Consider the following 21,805-nt stretch of genomic DNA (forward strand, 5'->3'; position numbering starts at 1 on the left):
CGGGATTTGGGAGGGCGGGTGTAGGGCAAGGGTGTGAGGCAGGTGGGTGTGGAGTAAGAGTCCAGGACTGGTCCTCCCTGGCTTCTGCTCAAGTCTGGGGTTTGTTCCTTTTGGCTGCAGGCCACATGGGGAAGCAGTGTGGGTAGCCTAGTTTAATGGCCCAAAGTGAAGAGTCAGCTAGTGCCCTCTCGTGGTCTGCGCGCCTGTGTTACAAAGGAGGAAGAAGCAGGGCGTGCTACAGCCATATCTGAACCCTGGGCTCAAGAGCCACTTCTTCCCCCTAAGGGTCTAGGTGACCTTGGGCAAGTCCCTTCACCCCCCTGAGCTTGTCTCCTCACTGGCACTGTGGGATCAAGGCTCTACCTTACGAGAGACAGACGGGATGGGATCCCTCCAGCATGATCTTCCATGTCAATGTCAAGAAGGCAGGCTTTTGTTACTGCTCTGGTGCAAGGCGCACCCAGAGAGACAGGAGCCAGCGTGGGATGTGGCTGGGGGTGGGGGGGTGGGGGGTGGGCTTTCCCAGGCTATGCCAGAGTAGAGCAAAGATCTAGGTCTGACCTCCTAGAGAGGAGCGCAGTCCATCCCCTGCCAGGGATGCTCAGACAAGGGACCAGGACTTCCCACCAGCCTCCCCTCTGCCCCCAGGCAGCCAGCGGCCTGTGTGAGCTCCTCTCTGTCAACAGCTGCTTGGGCCGCGTGCGGCGCATCTACCCGCAGCTGCTCCTGGCCCTGCTCATTCAGGTTCATTACCACATCGACCTCAAACTGCCTGGGCACGTGGCTTCCCACAAGGATGCCAAGAAGGATGTACAGCCCTCTGTCGTCGTACCTGTACAGTATGCTGTCCCGGGCTTGGGGAGGGCCATGCAGCAGTAAGGGCCCTTCTAAACAATTTTAGGGCAAATCAATCAAGAGACATTAGCTATGGGATTAGAAGAGAAAACAGAAGCACATTTTTATGAGAGCCAATAATTTGTCCAGCTAATATTCGTGAGCGCTTGCAGTGTGTCAGACTCTGCCTAGCATTGGGCTACAGGAGAGAATCAGCCCTCCCTATGGGCTCACCATGTCATTTTCCTCCTCTTCCCAGAGATATGACTTGTTTTAGGTTTGAATCCAAGGCCTGACCATCCAACTTAAAATTATTAATTGAGATAGGTAATATATGCACATGGTAAAAATCTCAAAAGACATTAAAAGTGAGTTTCCTTCCCTCCTCTTTGTACAGTTACCTTCTCCAGAAGGACGGAGTTCTTCTACGCCCTTCCAGAGGTGGTGTGTGCAGAGATAAGCACACGTTTATTTCTCTATTTTTACAGCACTAAAAGTGTGAACCTTACACAATTACACACTTTTGCTTTTAGCATATACTGTATCTTGGAGATCATTACATGTAGAGCGGCTCGTTGTTTTTAACAGCCACATAATATTCCTATGTAAAAAACTTCAATGTACCATCATTTACTTATAGGGTCCTCTTGATAGAGGCACTTTGCAGACCTTTGCTGTTACAAACAATGCTTCAGTGAGTTTGCTTGTTCATATGTCTGTCTGCACACGTGCAATTGTATCTATAGGAGGAATTCCTGGCAGTAGAATGGCTGCATCAAAGAGTTTCTGCCTCTAAATATTAAGATGGGACAGTAACAGGTGGTAGAAAGGGTTCTTGACCAGTGAAATGATGACAGCGGAGTTGGAATATACCCTAAAGCACCGAACTTGCCAAATTGCCTCCCACAGAAGGCACTGCCACCAATAGTGCATGAGTGTCTATTTTTCCTCACACTTTGCCAGCACAAGGTAGTATAAAACATTTTCTTTGCTGATCTAAAAACTGACAGACGATAGTATTTTGCTGTAACTTTAGTTTGCTTTTTTTTTTATATCATGAGTGAGGTTGAGGTTGAAATGCTATTTGTGTTCTCTTTTCTGCAAGCCACCTGTTCTTGTCTTTTGCTCAGTTTTATATAGGACTGTTGGGATTTTTTCTTAATTATCTGTAAAAGCTCTTTATGTATTAAGGACATTATTCTTTGTCATTTGTAGTCTAGTTGTCACTTGACCTGCAATTATTTTATTTTATTATTATATCTTTTTGTCATTCATAAATTTTAAATTTATGTAGTCCAGTTTTTCTATTTTATCTTTTGTGGCTTCTGTTGTGTGTTATGCTCACAGAGGTGCACTTTGAGGGGTAGAGAGCAAGCAGTGGTGTTGCTTGGGTTGGATTCAAGTCCTGATTTCATCACTTAGTGCTTTGTACTTTGGGTGAAGTAATTTAACCTTATGGGGGCTTGGTTCCCTTGCCTATGAAATTGGGTAGGTGATTTCTACCCCAAGTATGTGGTAAGAATCAAACAGGATCGTGTCACAGAACGACACTGATGCTCGTTTCCCAGGCATTCATAGGTGCCACGATGAGGGTGTCACCCCTGACCCAGAAAGCTGGTGGGCTTAAGGGAACACAAAACCAGAGAGAAGTGGAGGGGGTGCTGGAGGAGGAAGAGGGGCACATCATGGAAAAGTTCTCACCTGCTGAGTGGACGGTGCAACCGCCTGACATCGAGGACTTCACTCAGCTGGCACTTGTGCAAGGGAGGGAGCTAGAAGAGTCCAGTGTCTACCCTCACCTCCGCCTCTCAGAACGCCACCTCTCAGAACATAGCTTTTGAGACAGAAAAAACAGATGGGCAAGTATCATGCTGAAGATGACCAGAAAAGCCATGAGGTGGTCTCTGGTTGTAGTGGGCTGAATGGTGTCCCCCAAAAGATATGTCCACCTGGAACCTAAATAAAACCTGTGGTTTTATTTGGAAAAAGTCTTTTAAGGTAGAGTTAAGGATTTTGAGATTATCTTGGACTAACCAGGTGGGCCCTAAATCCAATGGCAAGTGTCCTTATAAGAAGAGGAAAAGACACACACACAGAGAGAGGAAGGCTACGGGAAGAGAGGCAGAGAGCAGAGTGACACAGCCCCAAGCAAAGGAAGGCCGTGAGCCACCAGAAGCAGGAAGAGGCCAGGATGGACTCTGCCCTAGGCATTCAGAGGAGCTTGGCTCTGCTAACTGGATTTTGGACTCTGGCGTCCAGAACTGTGAAAGAATAAATTTCCATTGTTTTAAGCCACCAAGTATGTGGTCATTTGTTAGGGCAGCCACAGGAAAGACGCCGAGATGTGGAAGCTGAATGGGTCCTCTGTGCTCCAGACTCCGGTCATGGAATGGGAGGGCTCAGACGAGACTGCGGAGTGCACAGAGATTGTCACACCCTCCTGTGAGGAGGGGTGGGTGGAGGCGATGAGTGTGGATGCCAGCCCTGTCACACTTGGGTTTGAAGGGGGAGGGACAAATCCTGCTGTACTGGACACCACAGACACAGCCTGACAGCGTGTCCCATCAAGTTTGGCCTCCACGCCCTGCAGCAGCCTCAGGCTTCGAAGCAGCTCCATGTTGGATCCTTGACCTAGTGCAGCGACAGGGTAACAAACCTCCCTCCACATCCCTGGGAAAAGCCAGGAATCTTCCAGGAAAGTGAAGCTTACGGAGTGGATGTTTAGGGAGCCAAAGGAAACACATTCCCTCCCCAGAGCTTCTTCCCAACAATGCACCTCTGCCTTCTTACAAGGCAATGCAGGCTGGCCTCCTTTGTTGTTGTTGTTGTTTTTTTTTGTTTGTTTGTTTGTTTTGTATTTTTCTGAAGCTGGAAACAGGGAGGCAGTCAGACAGACTCCCGCATGCGCCCGACTGGGATCCACCCGGCATGCCCACCAGGGGGCGATGCTCTGCCCCTCTGGGGCATTGCTCTGTTGCAACCAGAGTCATTCTAGTGCCTGAGGCAGAGGCCATGGAGTCATCCTCAGCGCCCGGGCAAACTTTGCTCCAATGGAGCCTTGGCTGTGGGAGGGGAAGAGAGAGACAGAGAAGAAGGAAAGGGGGAGGGGTGGAGAAGCAGATGAGCACTTCTCCTGTGTGCCCTGACCGGGAATCGAACCCGGGACTCCTGCAGGCCAGGCCGATGCTCTACCACTGAGCCAACCGGCCAGGGCCTTCCTTTGGGTTTTTATAGATGTATCTTTGGGAGTAAGGTGGGGAAAAGGGAGATGAGAAGGGTCATTTTAGTTAAACTCTGGGGCCTTATAGAGGGAGTGGTGAAAAATGGGAGAGGACAAACCACAAATGGTGCAGCTCTGTGTTCAGAAGCTTTGGCCTAAATCTTTCTGCTTTGGCTGAGCAGCTGAAGACAAGGGGTCTGGGTAAAAGCTGTGGTCTGAAACCTGTGACTGTCAGATTGTTTCCTGTGGAGATCCTGAGCCCTGAGCTCAATCCTGTCCCCAACCCAGTTAGTGAGAACGTAAGCAACTGCCCCTAGAGATGGAGACAGTCAGGGAGTGGAGGGTAGTCAAGTCATAGCAGAGAGCATACACAAGTGACTTGTTCTGTTTTCGCTGAAGATGCTAATGCTTGTCATGGAAGATACAACCTTCCTTCTCCAAACAAAATAGATAAATCTCAGCTTAGCCACTCAGCAGTGTTTGGAGTTTCAGGGATGAGGGAGGAGGGTAGATGGGAGAGTCATAGAGGGTGGACAGCACCCGGAGCCTGCCACCCTCTGTCCCCTTGTGTGCGTGTAACTTCAAACTCCAAGGGCATTGCTGCTGAGGGGCTGTCACTGCGCATGTGTTTCAGAGAATCAGCAGGATTCTGCATGCCCTGGGCTCAGGAGAAGCTTGAATTTTCACACTGGACTAATATTCATTACAAAACCAAAAACATGAAAATTAAGAGCAGATACCTGATCATTACCTGAGCTCCAAAATGCTTTGATGCTTTGTCTTGAGTCATGAGAAGCAGCACCTCTCAGTGTCATCTGAGGTGTGTCCACATCACTGTGCCACAAACTCTCTCTCTTTTTAAATGGTTTTATTTATTGATTTTATAGCAAGAAGAGAGAGGAGGAGAGTGAGAAGTATCAATTTATAGTCACTTCACTTTGGTTCTTCAATTATTGATTGCTTGTCGTATGTCCCTTGACCGGGCAAACCCAGTGCTTCAGGTTGACGCTCTGTCCACTGCGCCACCACAGGCCAGGGTTGCCAGGCTTGCAACTCTTACAGCAAGGGCTTGGATTTCTGGAAAGCTTTGTTTAAATGTAAACTTTATTCCACACATTATCAATTTTTATTTTAATATAGGTTTATACACACACATACACATATATAAGTGCATATATATATATATACAATGTACACCTGTGAACACCCAGTGCTATGCTGAGCATGACATGGGGTGACAGCCCAGGACGATGCCCTCTTGCTTTTTCATAGCAGAGCTTCTCAAGCTCACCCAGGGGCTGCAAAAGCTCGGAGGCCAGGATCCCAGCCTGGTCGGTCCCTGGGTTGTACAAGCTCCCCAGGTTTGGGACTCACTACTTCAGTGTCCTGAGTGAATGAAGGACCCAAGATTGGATAGTAGACTGTGTCCAAATGAGCAAAAGGACTGTCCCACAAAGCACCACCCAGCCATGGGCTTAATGGGGGTGGAGGGCAAGAGTGAGACAGGACCTGGGAGGCTGGGAGGCTGGGAGGCCCCGCCCCAGCCTTCTTCCAGCCGAGAGACCCAGGGGAAAAAGGAGGGTGGGGCACCAGCTCAAAGGGAGGGACGTTTTGCTTCTGTTCTCTCTCTTTTTCTCAAAGCTAACAACTCTTTATAAAAAAGCCACTCTTTGTGGTTACACCGAACACCACTAGCTAATGAACAACATGGCAGAGAGCAGCATCTGGCCAGATGGGAGCTGACTGTGGGAGGGACCTGGGTGGAGGGAAGCCCAGCCTGCGGATGGGGTGACATGAGGTCTCAGCCCCCTTGTCTTGGCAGCTGGGTGGTCAAAGTGGTGAAGACCCTGTTGCTGAAGATGGGCTGCTCATATGAGGCCACATTTCTGGATGACCAGGGCGGCTGGGAGCTCATGGGGCAGGCGGAGAACCACCACCGAGGAGTGTCCCTGCTGGCAAGGTGAGGCCACGGACCCCTGGGGCAGGGGGCAGAGGGAGGGGACAGACCTTAGCATCTTCAGACAGGTTTGAGTTTGCATCTCTCTGGGAAAAAACCTTCCCTCAGGCCATCACCTCTTCTCTAAAACCAGCAGGGTACCGCCTACTTCAGTGGGTAGACAATACAAATGTGCAGGACGGCACACGCTGTGGAGGCAACCTGTGGTTTTCACAGTGCCTGACCATCGCACAGCACTCAGCTTCTTTACAAAGCACCTGTGCTTTGAAGTTAGTGCCCACACGAATCCAGAAATGACGGGATGGCTGAGTAGTTCAGAGTGTGGCCTTGGAGTTTGGTCTGCCTGTGTCAGAACTCCCGCTGGCCATTTCCCAGCTGTGTGACCCAGGGCAAGTTACTTCCCTGTCTGGGTCTGTTTTGCTTTCAGTAGTATGGAAATAATAATAGGATCCATATCTAAGATTTGGTGCGAGGATTAAATAAAGTACTTGGAACAGCCCCTGGCATATGGTAAGAACTCAACACAGGTTAGCTTTTCCTGTCGCTATACTCCCTGGTGGGGCAGAAATCACTAATGCAGAAGAGGATGCATAGAGGGACAGTCATGTTCCAAAGGTCATAAAGCTGGGAAATGACCCGCTGACCCAGACCAGGGCTCTTCCCTGAAACCACACACAGCCTCCCCTGGGGTCAGGAGGGGCACCTTGATTTCAACGATGTGACTCCTGAAGGAACAGCTTGCCTCTTAGTCCTGCACCAAGTGCCCAGGATGCTGCTCTTCCTGGGGTCTCAGGATACAATCCTATTTCTTGAGTCGTACTTACTTTGCTTGAGGCACCATGCAAAAGGCCGTATGTCTGTGAATTATTCTGTTTAACTCTCACCATGACTATGAAGTCACACTATTATTTTCTCAGTGTTACCCAGGAGGAAACCAAGGTGCAGAGAAACATTTAGTTGCCATAGTCACACAGCGAGTGGCGGGGCTGGATTTCAACCCAGGCTGTCTTGCTCCAGACTCTGTGCACGGTTGCCACGCTGTCTGAATCCAGTGTTGAATGGAGCATAGTGTAGTGGTCTTTTTTATTTTTATTTATTTATGCATTTTAGAGAGAAGAGAGAGAGAGAGAGAGAGAGAGAGAGAGAGAGAGAGAGAGAAACGAGGGAGGAGCAGGAAGCTTCAACTCCCATATGTGCCTTGACCAGACAAGTGCAGAGTTTTGAGCCAGCGACCTCAGTGTTACAGGTTGATGCCTTTATCCACTGCGCCACCACAGGTCAGACGTGTAGTGGTCTTCACACTTGAGAGAGCATCAGAATCATCTACAGGGCTTGTTAAAACACTGGCCTGACCTGTGGTGGCGCAGTAGATAAAGCGTCGACCTGGAAATGCTGAGGTCGCCGGTTCGAAACCCTGGGCTTGCCTGGTCAAGGCACATATGGGAGTTGATGCTTCCAGCTTCTCCCCCTGCTCTCTCTCTGTCTCTCTCTCTCTCTCTCCCTCTGTGTCTCTCTCTCTCTCCCTCTCTCTCTCCTTTATAAAAAAAAACCCACCAAAAAACAAACAAAAAAAAACACTGATTGCTGGGCCCCACTCCCAGAGTTCCTGATGCAGCCAGTCTGCGATGGGGCCCGAGACTGTGCATTTCCAACAAGGTTCTAGGGACGCTGCTGCTGCTGACGCAGTATGGTACTTTGAGACCCATCAACTCGGTACAATAAACAAGGCAGCTGGAGTGGGGAGCCTTGGGTTGGGACCACAGCCCTGCCATTTTTCCAGCTCTGCGACCTTGGGCAGGTTATACTTGGAGGCTCTGTCTCCCTATCTATAAAAATGGGGACAGGCCCTGGCCGGTTGGCTCAGCGGTGGAGCGTCGGCCTGGCGTGTGGGGGACCCGGGTTCGATTCCCGGCCAGGGCACACAGGAGAGGCGCCCATTTGCTTCTCCACCCCCCCCCTCCTTCCTCTCTGTCTCTCTCTTCCCCTCCCGCAGCCAAGGCTCCATTGGAGCAAAGATGGCCCGGGCGCTGGGGATGGCTCCTTGGCCTCTGCCCCGGGCGCTGGAGTGGCTCTGATCGGGGCGGAGCGATGCCCCGGAGGGGCAGAGCATCGCCCCCTGGTGGGCAGAGCATCGCCCCTGGTGGGCGTGCCCGGTGGATCCCGGTCGGGCGCATGCGGGAGTCTGTCTGACTGTCTCTCCCCGTTTCCAGCTTCAGAAAAATACAAAAAAAAACAAAAAAATAAAAAATTAAAAAAAAATTAAAAAAAATGGGGACAATAGCAGTAATCTGCCTGGAAGCTTCATGGTGAGGATCCAATGTGATAATAGTGTGAACACCTCTGGTTGCTGCCTGATGCTTAGTGAGTGGGTCCTCACAGTCTCTCCTTCCCATCTCCTCCTCCTCAGTGGTCCTGTGCAGTTGGGAGTCTAAAGCCTGCCTGTCTTACTGATTTGTCCTGTCTGTCGGGCAAGTCACTTTCCCACTGTAAGCCTGACTTTCCCCATCTGTAAAACAGAGCAGTTAAACTAGATGGTCTCTGAGGTCCTGTTCAGGTGGGAAATCTTGGGAACACAGGAACCCAGGTGACCCTGTCTTGTCTGAACTTTCAAATGTCATGGCCAGACTTCCCCCCAGCAGGTCTCCCTGGGGCTGGCGAGCCTGAGGGACCGCTCCCCTCCCCGCCGCAGGGCCATGGTGCACTACTCCTGCCAGGAGCTGTGCCGCATCCTCTACCTGCTCATCCCGCTCCTGGAGCGAGGCGACGAGAAGCACCAGATCACTGCCACCGCCTTCTTCGTGGAGGTACCCGCTGGGCCCTGGGTGTGCTGGGTTGGGGCTGCTCCCGGCCTTCCCCCGAGCTCAGACCTCAGTTCTCAGTACTTGTCTTTTCTCCTGTGCAAAGAGTGCTTAACAATTTACAGTTTTTGTGAGCATGATATCTCTCTGATATGAAGAGCTCCCTCTTCCCTCCCTTTTTTTCCTCCTCTCCCCATTCCTTCACTCCATTCCACTCTTGTCAGATCCCCTCTGTGCCCCAGGCAGTCACCATCCTTTGCTGGGCACTTCTGTGTGCCAGGCACCAGATTGGAGATACAAATGTAAATCTGATTCCACTCAATGAATTCTTGGTGCAGCAGAGGGGACAGACGACACCCCTATTATAGCATGGGATGCATTAGAATGGTGTGTATTAGCATTGGCGCAGTCCAGGCTGTGGTGGCAGAACAAGAGCCTTGAGGTGGTGGGGAGCATCAGGGAGGGCTTCCTGGAGCTAGTGACATCTAAGCTGAGTAAGTGTGTGTGTGTAGGTACTGGGATGGGGCGCTGGGAAAAGATAAGTCAGGAGAAGGTTGATAGGGTCATACTCAGACAAGCAGACTCACTTATAAAAACAGAACATTTACTGAGTACTTACTGTCTTCCAGACACTTTGTGAGAGCTTTACACATGTTGATTCATTGTCCTCACACAGTCCTATGATGCAGATACTAGTCTATCTTCCATTGCAGAGAAGGAAGCTGAGGCACACGCAGTCATACATAGCAGATCCAGGATTCAAACCCAGCCATCTGGGCTCTTAAAACACACTCTTCAGTGTGTGTGTGTGTGTGTGTGTGTGTGTGTGTGTGAGAGAGAGAGAGAGAGAGAGAGAGAGAGAGAGAGAGAGATAAATAACTATCGGAGTGAACAAAGGTTTATAGTTGTGAGTACTTGAAACGCAGAGTGTAGTCTTGTACATATTATTTATTAATTATTGTACTACTTTCCATATGAACAACTGTATACCTACTTTTCTCCCACCCTATATATCATAAAAGTTACTATTTCAGCTATTTTTAAGCACACCATTCAGTGGCCTTAAGTGCATTCACATTGTGTGCAACCATCACCACCATCCATCTTCATAACTTTTTAATCTTCCTTCTCAACCTGAACCCCCCCCCCCCCCCACCGCCTGGCCAACTCCTGGCCCCTGGCAACCACTGTTCTACTTTCTGTCTTGTGAATCTTCCTATTCTAGGTTTTATATAAATGGAATCATATGCTGTCTGGCTTGTGTCACTTAACATAATGTTTCTAAGGTTTATCCATGTTGTAGCATGCATGGGTCAACATTTCATTCCTTTTTAAGTCTAAATCATACTCTGTAGAATATATATATACTATTCACAAAAATTAGGGGACATTTCAAAATGAATATGAAGCCATACAATATTCCCTAATTTTTGTGAGTAGTGTGTGTGTGTGTGTGTGTGTGTGTGTGTGTGTACACATATTTTGTTGATTCATTCATCTCTTGATGGACACTTGCAAACCCCGCTTGCATGCCTCTTTTGGTCGACTGGTTATCATGCAGGAGGTCAGGGCTATCACCAGGGTCTGTACAGTGGGGCTCAGAGGCAGGAGGCTTGGTTAAGAAAAGCTTCGTGGAGGAGGTGCCATTTGAGCTGGGCCTTGACAGGTGAACAAAGTTTGGCAGCCCGACAGGAGGCGGCGGCGCTCTAGGCACTGCTTGCCTCCTTCCTGCCTCTCCAGCTGCACTGTGAGTCTGTGGACCTTCGGCCACATCACGTTTGTATTACATCCCCAGGCCCAGTCCTGAGAGAGCTCTAAGATGTGGAGATTAAATGAACACATAAACATCTGAACGAACACTTTGCCTGGCTCTGCAGGCACCAGTAGAACATATCACCTCCTGGAGGATAAGCATAGGTCTTACTTTTTAAAAAATTTTATTTTATTGATTGACTTTAGCGAAAGAGTAAGGGAGAGAGAGAAAGAGAGAGAAGAAGAACATAGATCTGTTCCTGTATGTCTCCTGACCAGGGATCGAACCAGCAACCTTGCCAGATCTCAGGGGATGCTCTCATATCCATCACAAGGTCAAGGACTCTAGACTTAACCTTTTGCAGCATTTCCTTGGAACCCTGAGCAGTGGCCCTCCCTCCATGGAGTGAGAGTTCTCCCATAGTTTCTTCTACTCTGCAGAAGAGGCGGCCTGCTTCTGGCCAGAGCCAGACTCACCATGTACACTGTGGAACTTAGATGCAGCCCAGATGATGTCCCTCCCTGGCTCCCCCAGGCCCCTATACTGTGAAAGTCTTGTGTGTACTTGCTTCTCCCAATGGCTGGTGAACTCCTCAAGGACTGTGTGACCTTGGGCAAGTCACTGAACCTGCCTGTGCCTCAGTTTCTTGGCCTGTAATAAGGGGATAATGAATTGCCTATAGAATAAGGTTTTGATGAGGGTTCAGTGAGTTTACATAAAGCACTCAGTATAGGGCTAGAACATAGGAGGCGCTCTCTGTGAGTCAGCTCTGTTGCTGTTATTAGTAGTAGCGTTAGTATTATTACTACTTCTACTACTACTACTACTACTGTTTTCTGTGTCTTTAATGCCCAGCACAGAAGCTGGTGCAGAGCAGACCCAAGTATTCATTACGTAGATGGGTGGGAGCTCCTCTCCCCAGTTCTCTCTTCTCATCACTGTGAGTGGACATGATCTCAATAGTCTCAGTAGATCCAGGGCAAGGCAGTAGGTAGGAGAAGTGTATGAGGATGAGTAGGCAGGAGCAGAAGACTGGTGGTCGTGGGGGTGGGGAGGGCAGCAAGGGAGAGGAAGGAGACGAGAGTGATGCCTGGTTTGGGACTAGGACAAGGGTGGGGGTTGGTGGTGTTAACCCTGCAATGGGGACACAGGAGGAAAGCAGTTCTAATGAGAAAAGGAACCAAATTTCATGTTTCATGCAGCAAATGTCCCCTAAGCACATACTCCACACCAGAGCTGTGTTAGGTAACAGGGACCCAAGGAGAAACACTTATTTGTGTCCTCAAGGAAAATCGCAGTGGGACAGGGGAGGCATAAGCAGATGGGGGTGCTGAGGTCTCTACGTTCAGGGCTGTAGGGGGCCCAGGGAAGGGAGCCATCAGCCCAGGTGAAGCCTGGGGGCACTGCCAGACATGGCTTCCTGGGGGCCGAGTTCTGGATGGAGCCATGCAAAGTAAGCAGGGGCTAGAGTGGAGGTGGGTGCCTGGCAAAGGGCATCTTGCCCACACCAAAGAGACAAACAGCCTCGGTCATTCCACGGACAATGCGGCTTGGTTAGAAGCCGGTTGGTGGTAAGAGTGTAGCTAGAGGGTAGGCAGGCATGAATGAGGCCCCAGAGCCATTAAGGTTGATAGTGAAAGACAATGGGGGACACGGGGGCTCTGAGCTGAATAGTGACACGTTCAGCTCTGACGTGAAGTGCTGGACATTGGGTGCACATGTGCGGTGAACTATTGGTTTTCCAAATCAGAAGCTCCAGACAGAGGCTGAGTCAGACATAAAGACTTAGGAGTTATTCGTCTAGGGACAGCCATTAAGATCCTGAGAGTGGGCCCTGGCCGGTTGGCTCAGTGGTAGAGCACTGGCCTGGCACGTGGATGTCCCAGGTTCAATTCCTGGTCAGGGCACACAGAAGAGACCATCTGCTTCTCCTCCCCTTCCCCTTCTCCCTCTCTCTCTCTCTCTCTCTCTCTCTCTCTCTCTTTCCCCTCTACAGCCATGGCTCAATTAGTTCAAGTGAGTTGGCTCTGGGAGCTGAGGATGCCTCCCTCGAGCCTCCACCTCAGGAGCTTAAAAATAGCTTGGTTGCTGAGCAACAGCCCTAGATGAGCAGAGCATCCCCAGTAGGGGGCTTGCCTGGTGGATCCCTATAAGGGGGCACATGTGGGAGTCTGTCTCTCTGCCTCCCCTCCTCTCACTTAAAAAATAATAAAAAAAAGATCCTGAGGTGGGGGGGTTCACCAAGGAGAGGGGGCAGAAAGGACAGGGTCTGGGTCACCACTTAGTGCTGGATGGAGACAGGAGCCAGTGCTATCACTAAGTAAACCCAAGCTGTCCAATATTATTGCCACAAGCGACCTGGGGCCTATTTGGCCCTTGTAATGCAGGTGTCTGAACTGAAATAGGTTGTTAAGTATAAAATTCGCACCAGGTTTCAGTGTGAAATATACCAATAATTTTTATATTGATTACATGTTGAAAAGATAATATTTTGCATATACTGGATTAAATAAGATATATTATTAAAGTTAACATAACATAATTCTTTTTATTTTTTTTAATGTGGCTATTAGAAAATTTAAGCTTATACATGTGGCTTGCATTGGACAGCACTGGCCAGGCAGTAATTATTCATGCCCCATACTCAGCCCCTGGTCATCCAGTGTGTGCTGTCAGTGCATGGGGACACAGGGACATGCCTGTCCCCTCAGTCCACAGAGTAATTACCATTACTCCCTCAGCTCTTCCAGATGGAGCAGGTGCGGCGGATCCCCGAGGAGTACTCTTTGGGACGAATGGTGGAGTGCCTGAACCACCACAACCCCATCATGAGGGTGCTGTCCATCCGAGGCCTGGTCATCCTGGCCCGCAAGCGTGAGAAGGTGAGTCGAGGGCAGAGCGGAGCCTGGCCCGGCCCAACTCTAAACGCTGTGGCTGGAATCAGAGCCCATTTCTGTCCCTGCCTCAGCTGTCCCATCTATAGAACAAATAACCCTTAAATATTTTCCCTAAATATTTTAATAGTTTTGAAATAGTTTCTAATCCAGACTTTTCATCATGACCCAAAAGGCGGTGTGTGTAAGAGGGGCTGAGGGTGGCAGCCATTATTCCTGTGTTACACATTAGAAAGACAAGGCCAGGATCGTGGGGCACCGTTAGCATGTTTAAAGTGCTTTGTTTTTTTTTTCTACCAGGTATTGTTGAAGCTCATGATATATATAGTAGGATGAAGACCCACAAAACTATAAATAGAGAGAGGGAGTAGACAGCAGAGGGCCTCAGGTATCCAGTTCAGGAAGGAGTCAGCAAGGCCAAAGAGAGCATTGGGGACACCAAGAGCTTGGGTAGGGGCATTCCAGGCAGGTGGGCTGGCATAAACAAAGGCTCGAAGTGGGGCTTGCTTCACCAACTTCTCCTTAGTGAATCAGAGGCTGGACCTCCCACCTGTTAGCCCAGGTAAGAGCCCCCATCCCAAATACTGCTGCCCCACAGTTCGCCAGAGTGCAGGTCCTTCTGCCCACCATGGTGAAGGGCCTGAGGAGTGTGGATGGGCTGCTCGTGATGGAGGCGGGCCTCAATCTCAAGACCATCTTCAAGGGGCAGGACCGGAAAAGGAGTGACAGCTCGGTCTATGTGGAGATGCTGCAGGTCCTGCTGCCACACTTCAGTGATGTGAGGAACCGCCTGGTGATGGGTGGTGGCCGCAGGAGGGGAGGGCGTTGGCATAGAGAGGGCTGTGAGACTTCCACGGGCTACTGGGTCCTGGGCAGGGCCAAGTCAGCCCAGGGGAAGGGGGACCTCATTTCAACTGGTCCACATCTTTTTGTGAATAGGTTTGCATGGAGAAAGGTCCTTCTCTAATTGGCTCTCATAGAGAGAGCACTTCTTTTGTAATCAAATCTCCCCAGAGACTTACTACATCTACAGAAGGTGCATTTTTTATTGGCCATGGCAGAGGGGGGCATTTTCCCACTTGGCACTAAGGTACCTTTTAGTTGAGCAGGAGCCCTGGCTGGGAAGAGTGGGTGGAGCTCCAGACCTAGGTTCCGGTAGAGTGGGACCCCAACCTCAGATCAGCCCCACCAGGTGGCCTCTGCTATTCTTTGTCTCTGTGCCTTCTGTGCCTGACAAGCCACTCAGAAAGAGTGGAATGAAGGTTGTGGTGCCTCCCTGTGGGACTCAGGGGCCAGGCGGCCTCCTGGAGAAGGGGGTACTCCTGAGCCTCTGCGTCTGTCCCAGTCACTAGAGGATGTGCGCTCCTCCTGCATCAACCTGTATGGAAAGGTGGTCCAGAAGCTGCGGTCACCCCCCACCCCTGCCATGGAGGAGCAGCTGATCAGCACCTTGGTGCCCCTGCTGCTGACCATGCAAGAGGGCAACACCAAGGTGGGCCGAGTGAGTGTCCGCAGGTACCTGGCCCTGCAGGTGCATCTCCCTTTATGGAAACCGATCCAGAATCACTAACAATCTACTGGGGGAAGTCTGTGTTCCAAAAGCACCTATGTCAGGATCCCTCTTCCAAACAGCCAACTTCACTTGTACATTTCAAATAGGAATTGACTTTCCAAAATCCAGTTGCACACAACTTTCTCCTGGAACATATCTAGCTGTCCTGGAATTCCACAGATCTGGTATTCTCTTTCCATTGGTCCCCAGTTCTGTGTGAAGACCCTGTTCTGCTGTTCTTGCTTCATGGCTTGGGAATTGCCAAAAAAAGCTTATAGCCGGAAGCCCTGGGACAGCCAGCCACAGACGGTGACCAAGATTTGCAACTACCTTGTGAGTGCTTCCGAGACTGCAGTGGTTCGTTATGAGTATGTCAGAGGTGGGCAAGTCTTCTCTTTTCTCTCCTTTCTTCTTACATCCTGACTGGCAATTTCAATAGCACTCGTGTTGTTGGCTCCTGAATGCTCATCTCCGTCTCTGACCTCTCTCTGCACGTCGTGTTCCCACCCCAGTGGCCTACCAACGCCTCCCCCAGCTGAACCACATGCACCACAAGCTCAGCGTGTCTCTTCTGAACTTATGGCTTTCCCATTTCAATTCTGCTCTGTCCCTCTCGATCCCCAAAGCTGAAACCTAGAGTCATCCTAGACTCTTTCATCTCCCTCAACTTCGACATGAGATCAATCTTAAATATGCTAAATACTCCTAAATCTATTTCTCCCTCCCTATCCCCACTGTGATTGCCTTTAGTTCAGGCCTGGATGTCTCTCAGCCAAGACATGAGCCTGGCCATCCAGTGGGTCTCCCAGCCTTTAATCTCAGCTCTTTTCCAATCCATTCCCCACCCAGCTGACCAGAGTGGTCTGGTTAAAACAATATCTGTTTGTCTTGCTGGAAGGGCTTCATTGGCTCCCTTTTCTACAACAGTAATTCCCAGGGTGTATTGTCTATGACACCTGTTCTATAAGATATGCCCTGCAGGGGAGGAGTTCTAAGATAAATAAGTTTGGGAAATACCACATTGTCATCTTCCTCTTGGATATTTGCAATGCCATCAGCTCATTAAAGCCTCTGAGATCTTCCTGCGCTAGGGACATGTTTCATGGTGGTTTAATTTATGGCTTCCCAAAGTTATCTGACCACAGAACCCCTTTTCTAGATAACATCTGAGAACACCCTAAGGTAGTAAAGTGCTGAACTATAGGACACAACCCATTTCCTGCATACAACGTTTAGGAAGCTTTGCCGTCCAGTCCCATGTACCTTCACTGTCGTCATGGGCAGGGTCCCCCGGGACACAGACTCTTAGACAGAGACTACCATGCAGGGGTTTTATGAAGCAGTACCGTTGGGGTCAACTCCTGTGGAAGGGAAGGCAGGGAGGAGGAGTGGCGAAGAAGTCAAGCCTCAGGGTAGTTTCAGGGGAGGCCTCAGCCAGCACTACATGAGATTCCCCAAATTGGGGCTGGGATCAGGTCTTTGCACCCCTGTATCCACCTGTCTCTGGATGCCAGCCATCCTGAGGAGGGACGTGACCTTGGGTCAGCAGTTTCCTTCCCCCAAGGCAATCCCCATAGGGGGAATGAATTTTTCACACCCAAAGGGAGATCTGGGCAGAGCATGCCAGCACCCCCATGCCAACCTAACAAATATATACCAAGTAACAGACTGTTACTAGGATCAAGAAAAGGACTCAACACCGCAATTACCAGTAATGCTCAAAATCTCCTCAATCCAGTGTCTAATATTATTACCATCATTTTACAGAGAGAGAAAAAGGCCTGGAGGAAGTATTTGGCTGGGGCACTAATTCAAATACCTACAGTGCCCAGTGACTGGGCAGATAATGATCATGAGTGATGTGCTGTGGCAGTGCCGGCCTGTGGCAGCCTGGCGGGCCCGGTCCATGCCGAAAGCCTGAGTGGACGGCTCCAGCCCACTATGCAGCCACTGCCAGGTCCTCTGGCTTCACAAGGAAAACTAGAATCCAAATTTTTGTAAGATGTTAATTAGCAATCAATTAAGCTTGCTTAAAACAGTGTGCTGGTCTCTGCTTGGATGGTCACTTGTGGCCTGTGGGCTGTCAGCTTGTGACCTCTGCATTAGACCCTGCAGGATGCCCAGTCTCTTCTTTGGTCTCTAAGTGTCAACAGCTTTTGCTTATGTGCAGGTCAACTTCTAGCTTTAGCTTTAGAAGGGGTTGGTAACCTACCCATTCCTCAGTTCATTCATTCACCTATCTATCCATCCAACTCTTTCTGGGCACCTGCACCATGCTCAGCCCTGTCCAGGGTGCCGAGGACCCTGAGCCAAGTGAGCTGGCTCCTTCTCTTTAGGGAGCTCAGGACCCAGTGGGGGAGACAGCTATAGATAATTACAGCACAATGTCATAGGTGCCATGACAAAGACTGTGCAAGATGCTGCAGAAATATCAAGGGTGATGGGATCAGCTCTGCCTGAGGGTTGTGGAAGCTTCGGGGAGGAGGTGGCTTCTGAGCTGAGCCTCAAAAGATGAGAGGGAATTCATCAGACAGTGAAGATAAGAGAGGGCACTGCAATCAGGAGCAATTGCTTGTACCAGGCACAGATCTGGGGAGAACTGGGCTATGCCCTGGGACCCCAGCATGATGTGCATGGCAGGTGGAGGATGTGGTGGACGTTGAGGCTGAGAAGGAACATGATCACAAAGGCTTGGCATGCTAGGACTAGGAGTTTATTCCCTCATGTGCAGAGGAGTGGTCAGATCAGACTTCTTTTCATCTCCTGTATCAGCCTCTTAGCAGGATGCCTGCCCCCTAGTTTCTACTTGGTCAAAATCATCCTAAACACTACTGTCGAACTATTTTGTCCAAAACATTGCTTTACCATCACCCTATAGGTAAGTTTCTTATTTTCTAATGTGTAAGTAAGCCCTGTTCCTGTCTGGCTTTTAAGGGCTTTTAAGAGCCTCCTCACTCACCAGTTTATTACCAGCTGCTCTGCAACTTGAATCTTTCACCCTGGTCAGACCTGTCTCCTTATTGCTCGTTTCTCTTGCACGCCATGTGCATTCTCACCTCTGCCTGGACTTGCATTTAGAACTTTTCTTCCAGCTGCAGCAGGGAGATGGATCAGAAGAGGAGACACTCAGGGCAGAAAGACCACTGAAGCAATTGTAATCAGCTAAGAGAAGATGAGGCCTGGCCTCTGGGGGCTCAGGCAGACATATTTAGGAGGCAAGGGGCCAGGGCTTGGTTGCCTGACAGAGTCACCATTCTTATCTTTGGGAGGGTGGATGAGGAATTAGTCCCTGTGAGGGCTCAGTACTCTGGGGGTTCTCTTTGTCCCAGGTGAACACTCACCAAGACAGCACCTTCACATTTCTCAGCCAGAGCCTGGAATATGCCAAGAATTCCCGGGCCTCCCTCCGGAAGTCCTCAGTCATGTTCATAGGTAACCTGCCCTGGCACGACTAGTCCCGCTCCTGGGGCTCTGCCCAATCTCCAGTTTGCTTCTTCCCCTTGGAAGGAAGGAAGCTGCCAGTCCTTTTGGCACCTGGGTGGATGCCTCTCCTTGGGTTTGAGGGTTGGCTGGCAGATAGTCAGGTGAAAGTTAGAAAGGTCTTCTCTCCTCTAAGATCCCCGCATGGGAAGTGGGCCACAGGCTCAATTCAGCCTGGAGCCCTGGTGATGGTCACAACCCGGGCAACTGTACACAGCAGAACTGCTGCTTCCCGTATGGGGTATAGCCTGGGTCAGGCCCGGCAGGAGGGCCAAGTGGTACAGTGGAAAAGTGAAGTCATATCTCAGCTCCATGATTCCTTTTCTGAGTTCAGTTTTCTCATCTGTGAGATGGGGGTAAATTCCTGTTTCACAGAATGAATGAGAATTTTTTTTTTTTAATTTGAAGCCTGGCAGGTCAAGGTAGCTCACTCAATGGTAATTACCTTCATTCTTCTACTTCCCAAAATCCCAACCTCGGCCTCTGTGGGGAAAAAACAAATAGCAGATACCCCTCACCCAGAATCCCCTGCAGGAAGGACCCTTCTGATGACATGCTGGGCATGTCTCCTCCCAGCTACTTTCCCTCACCCCCAGGTAACCACACACCCTTCACCAAGGACCAGGAAACCCTCTTGCAAAGAGGCATGGAGAAGATGATGCTCCCAACCCCCTACTTTGTAAAGCAATGCTTCCTCAATTCATTTGCAGTTTTTCATCCATCCAGTCATCCATGAATCCCTTCAGTGGTTTATTTAGCAAACAGTTGTTGACCCTCTACTCTGGGTCAGTCACTATGCTTAGTCTAGAAAAACAAAGAGCCCTTCAGGAGGCGATGCTTATGGTGGAGTGGTTGTTAAAATGTGACCCGTGATGGGATAGAGGAGCCATGCCCAGGACTGGTGGAGCCCTCAGTACATGGGGGCCTGTTCAGTGGCAGACTCTCACATGGAGTGACCTTATTTCCTAAATCTTGTTCCAAATTAATCACTCCTAAACGTGTTGGTGTTTGACACACTGGGAGTCTCCTCTGTGCCAGGGCCCATGCTGGGGGAACGAAGCCGAACAGTGCCTGCCTCTGCCTGCAGACGGCCCCCTTGTGGGGCGGTGCTGCCAATCCCTGTGGGTTACCAGTCCTTTGTGAGACTCTGAAGAAAGTCACGAACACTTTCTCTGGGAAAATGCATACATGCATACGATTGTGCACATGCTCTAGAGCCTCAGAGACTACCTCACCGTCCCCTGCCTTCCCCTCCCCAGTGGATTTAAGCTAAAGAAACCCCTGCACTGGTGGGAGATTCATAAATCACGTGTAAAATACAGCATGGTATCTACAGATAGAGAAACTCATGGGGACTCTGGGAACCCAGAGAAGCACTTAACCTAGTTTGGGAGAGGGGCAGGAAGGATTTCCTGGAGGAGCGACTATGTTGAGCTGAATAGTCAAGGATAATAGGAATTAGCCAGGTAAAGAAGTGGTATAGACCTGCGACAGGTGGCAGGCTCCGCGGGCAGAGAGGTTTAGGCCATTTAAGGATGTGCTGGTACTCGGGGAGCCAGTTCAGGCTGGGAGCACAGGAGGGCTGAATAACATTGCTGCGGAGCTGGGTCTCAGCCCGCTAGGGCGCTGTCCACTGCCCGCCTGGAAGGCATGCCAGGCACTGGGTGTCTTTCATGTAATCATGGCTCAAGCTCCCCAGAAGAGGGGCAGCTGCAGCACCTCCCCAAGTATCAGCTGAGGATGCTAAAGGCCAGTCTCATTAAGGGACCACGTGGGGCTGCCCGTCAGAGTTGGCAACAGCTCACATCCTACCCCTGTCCCTAGTGCCATCCTTGTCCTTCGAGCCTGCCACCTGTCCCAGGGGACTCTTGGGGAATCTGTCCCAGGGTCAAATGAAGTTCTCCTTTTGTGTCCTCATTTGCAGGGCTGGAGAAGCTTCTCTGAGGAGATCTGGTCTGAGGGTGGGATGGGTGGGGTCTGAGTCAGGAGGTAGGTGTGCTCACCTCTCCAATTATGCTCAAGGGTCCCTGGTCCCCCTCATGGATAGCATAATGACAGAAGATCGTTGGAATGAAGTTAAAGCCGGTAAGTTGTGCCTTGTGTTGGTGAGATTTCAGGGGCCAGGGAGAGAAGGAGTAGGCTCACAGTGGGTCACAGGAAAGGGGAGGGATAGGTCTCAAGGCGGCAAGGGTTCTCAGCTCAGTTCAGCTGTGTTAGATTTTATGCAGGCAAGAACATGTTAAGTACCACGGAGTCACCAAGACACAGGATATAGCCCTATCCTAGGATCCTAGGGAACCTTATTGTCTAGAAAACCAGGCTCAGAAACCCAGACCAAAAACCACTTGGTTCAGGGCAAGCAGTTCAGATTCTTAAGGGGGGGAAGATTAATTTTGTAACTGGGAAAGCTAAAGTAGGGTAGGGCAGTCCAAGAAGGCTTCCTGAAGGAGGCAGATTTTGCTTCAGGCTTTGAATCTAAACAATTTGAAGAGCTGAGAGGAAGGTAAGATGAGGGAAGGCTAAGCTGAGGGTGCCTAAGCCAAGGCATGGAAGTGAGAAGGAAGGATGAGGTGTGAGACCCTTGTGGAGACCTGGTCTTAAGAAGTGGCCTCTTCCCTTCCCATGGCTCAGCTCTGGAAAACTTGAGACATGACCCAGAAGCATCAGTGTGCATCTATGCAGCCCAGGCCCAGGACAACATCATGGCCAGCTGCTGGCGGAACTCCTGGCCACGGCCACCTGGGGACTTGAGGGCGTGTGATCCGGCTACCACGCACCGCTGGAGCCCTAGCTGTGAGAACCTACCCACTTCCCACCAGCGGCGCTCCTGGATCCGGCAGGCACTGGGCTCCTGGAAGATGTCCTTGAAGCAGTGATGTCCCTCAGCTCCCAGTCCTCTTCAGGGGGAGGCCAGAGCCCCAGCTATACCCCCCATAAACACCACGTGGCTTACCTCTCTCCCCTGAGTGTTTCTTTGTGGGAGATGCCCTGGGGTCTGGAGCAGTCATTGCTCTATGCAACAAGTCTGTGAGAAGAGCATGGCCTTCATCTTTGGCTCAGTGAGCACTTACAGATTCACATAGGTTGTTTGTCCACATTTTACAGGTGGGGAAGCTGAGGCTCAGAGAGGTGAAGTGGCTTGCTCATGGCCACACAGTAAGTTTGCTGGATGTTTCAGTTTCCCCTCCCCCCACAGAATATAAGAACAAAGAGATAAGATGATTTGGGTGATTTTTGAGGGAGGAAGAGATTCCTTTCACCCCGTGACATCACGCATATCCCAGAAACCTACTCTCTGAGTCCCACCCTTGGATCTT

The 21,805-nt window shown here is 50.2% G+C and overlaps 1 protein-coding gene across 1 annotated transcript in view; it reads left to right on the top strand.

Moving 5' to 3' along the window:
* MROH7 (maestro heat like repeat family member 7) overlaps window positions 1–21,364 on the top strand; it is a 43,966-nt gene extending 22,602 nt beyond the window's left edge. The window contains exons 13-22 of the mRNA XM_066372177.1: window positions 649–839; window positions 5,877–6,014; window positions 8,701–8,815; window positions 13,304–13,444; window positions 14,055–14,234; window positions 14,802–14,957; window positions 15,219–15,341; window positions 18,338–18,440; window positions 20,511–20,573; window positions 21,120–21,364. Coding sequence (XP_066228274.1) covers window positions 649–839; window positions 5,877–6,014; window positions 8,701–8,815; window positions 13,304–13,444; window positions 14,055–14,234; window positions 14,802–14,957; window positions 15,219–15,341; window positions 18,338–18,440; window positions 20,511–20,573; window positions 21,120–21,364 — 1,455 coding nt within the window. The remainder of the gene's footprint in view (window positions 1–648; window positions 840–5,876; window positions 6,015–8,700; window positions 8,816–13,303; window positions 13,445–14,054; window positions 14,235–14,801; window positions 14,958–15,218; window positions 15,342–18,337; window positions 18,441–20,510; window positions 20,574–21,119) is intronic.
* The last annotated feature ends 441 nt before the right edge of the window (window positions 21,365–21,805 follow it).

This window comes from Saccopteryx leptura, chromosome 3 (genome assembly GCF_036850995.1).
Source record: "Saccopteryx leptura isolate mSacLep1 chromosome 3, mSacLep1_pri_phased_curated, whole genome shotgun sequence".
In the NCBI taxonomy this organism is placed as follows: domain Eukaryota; kingdom Metazoa; phylum Chordata; class Mammalia; order Chiroptera; family Emballonuridae; genus Saccopteryx; species Saccopteryx leptura.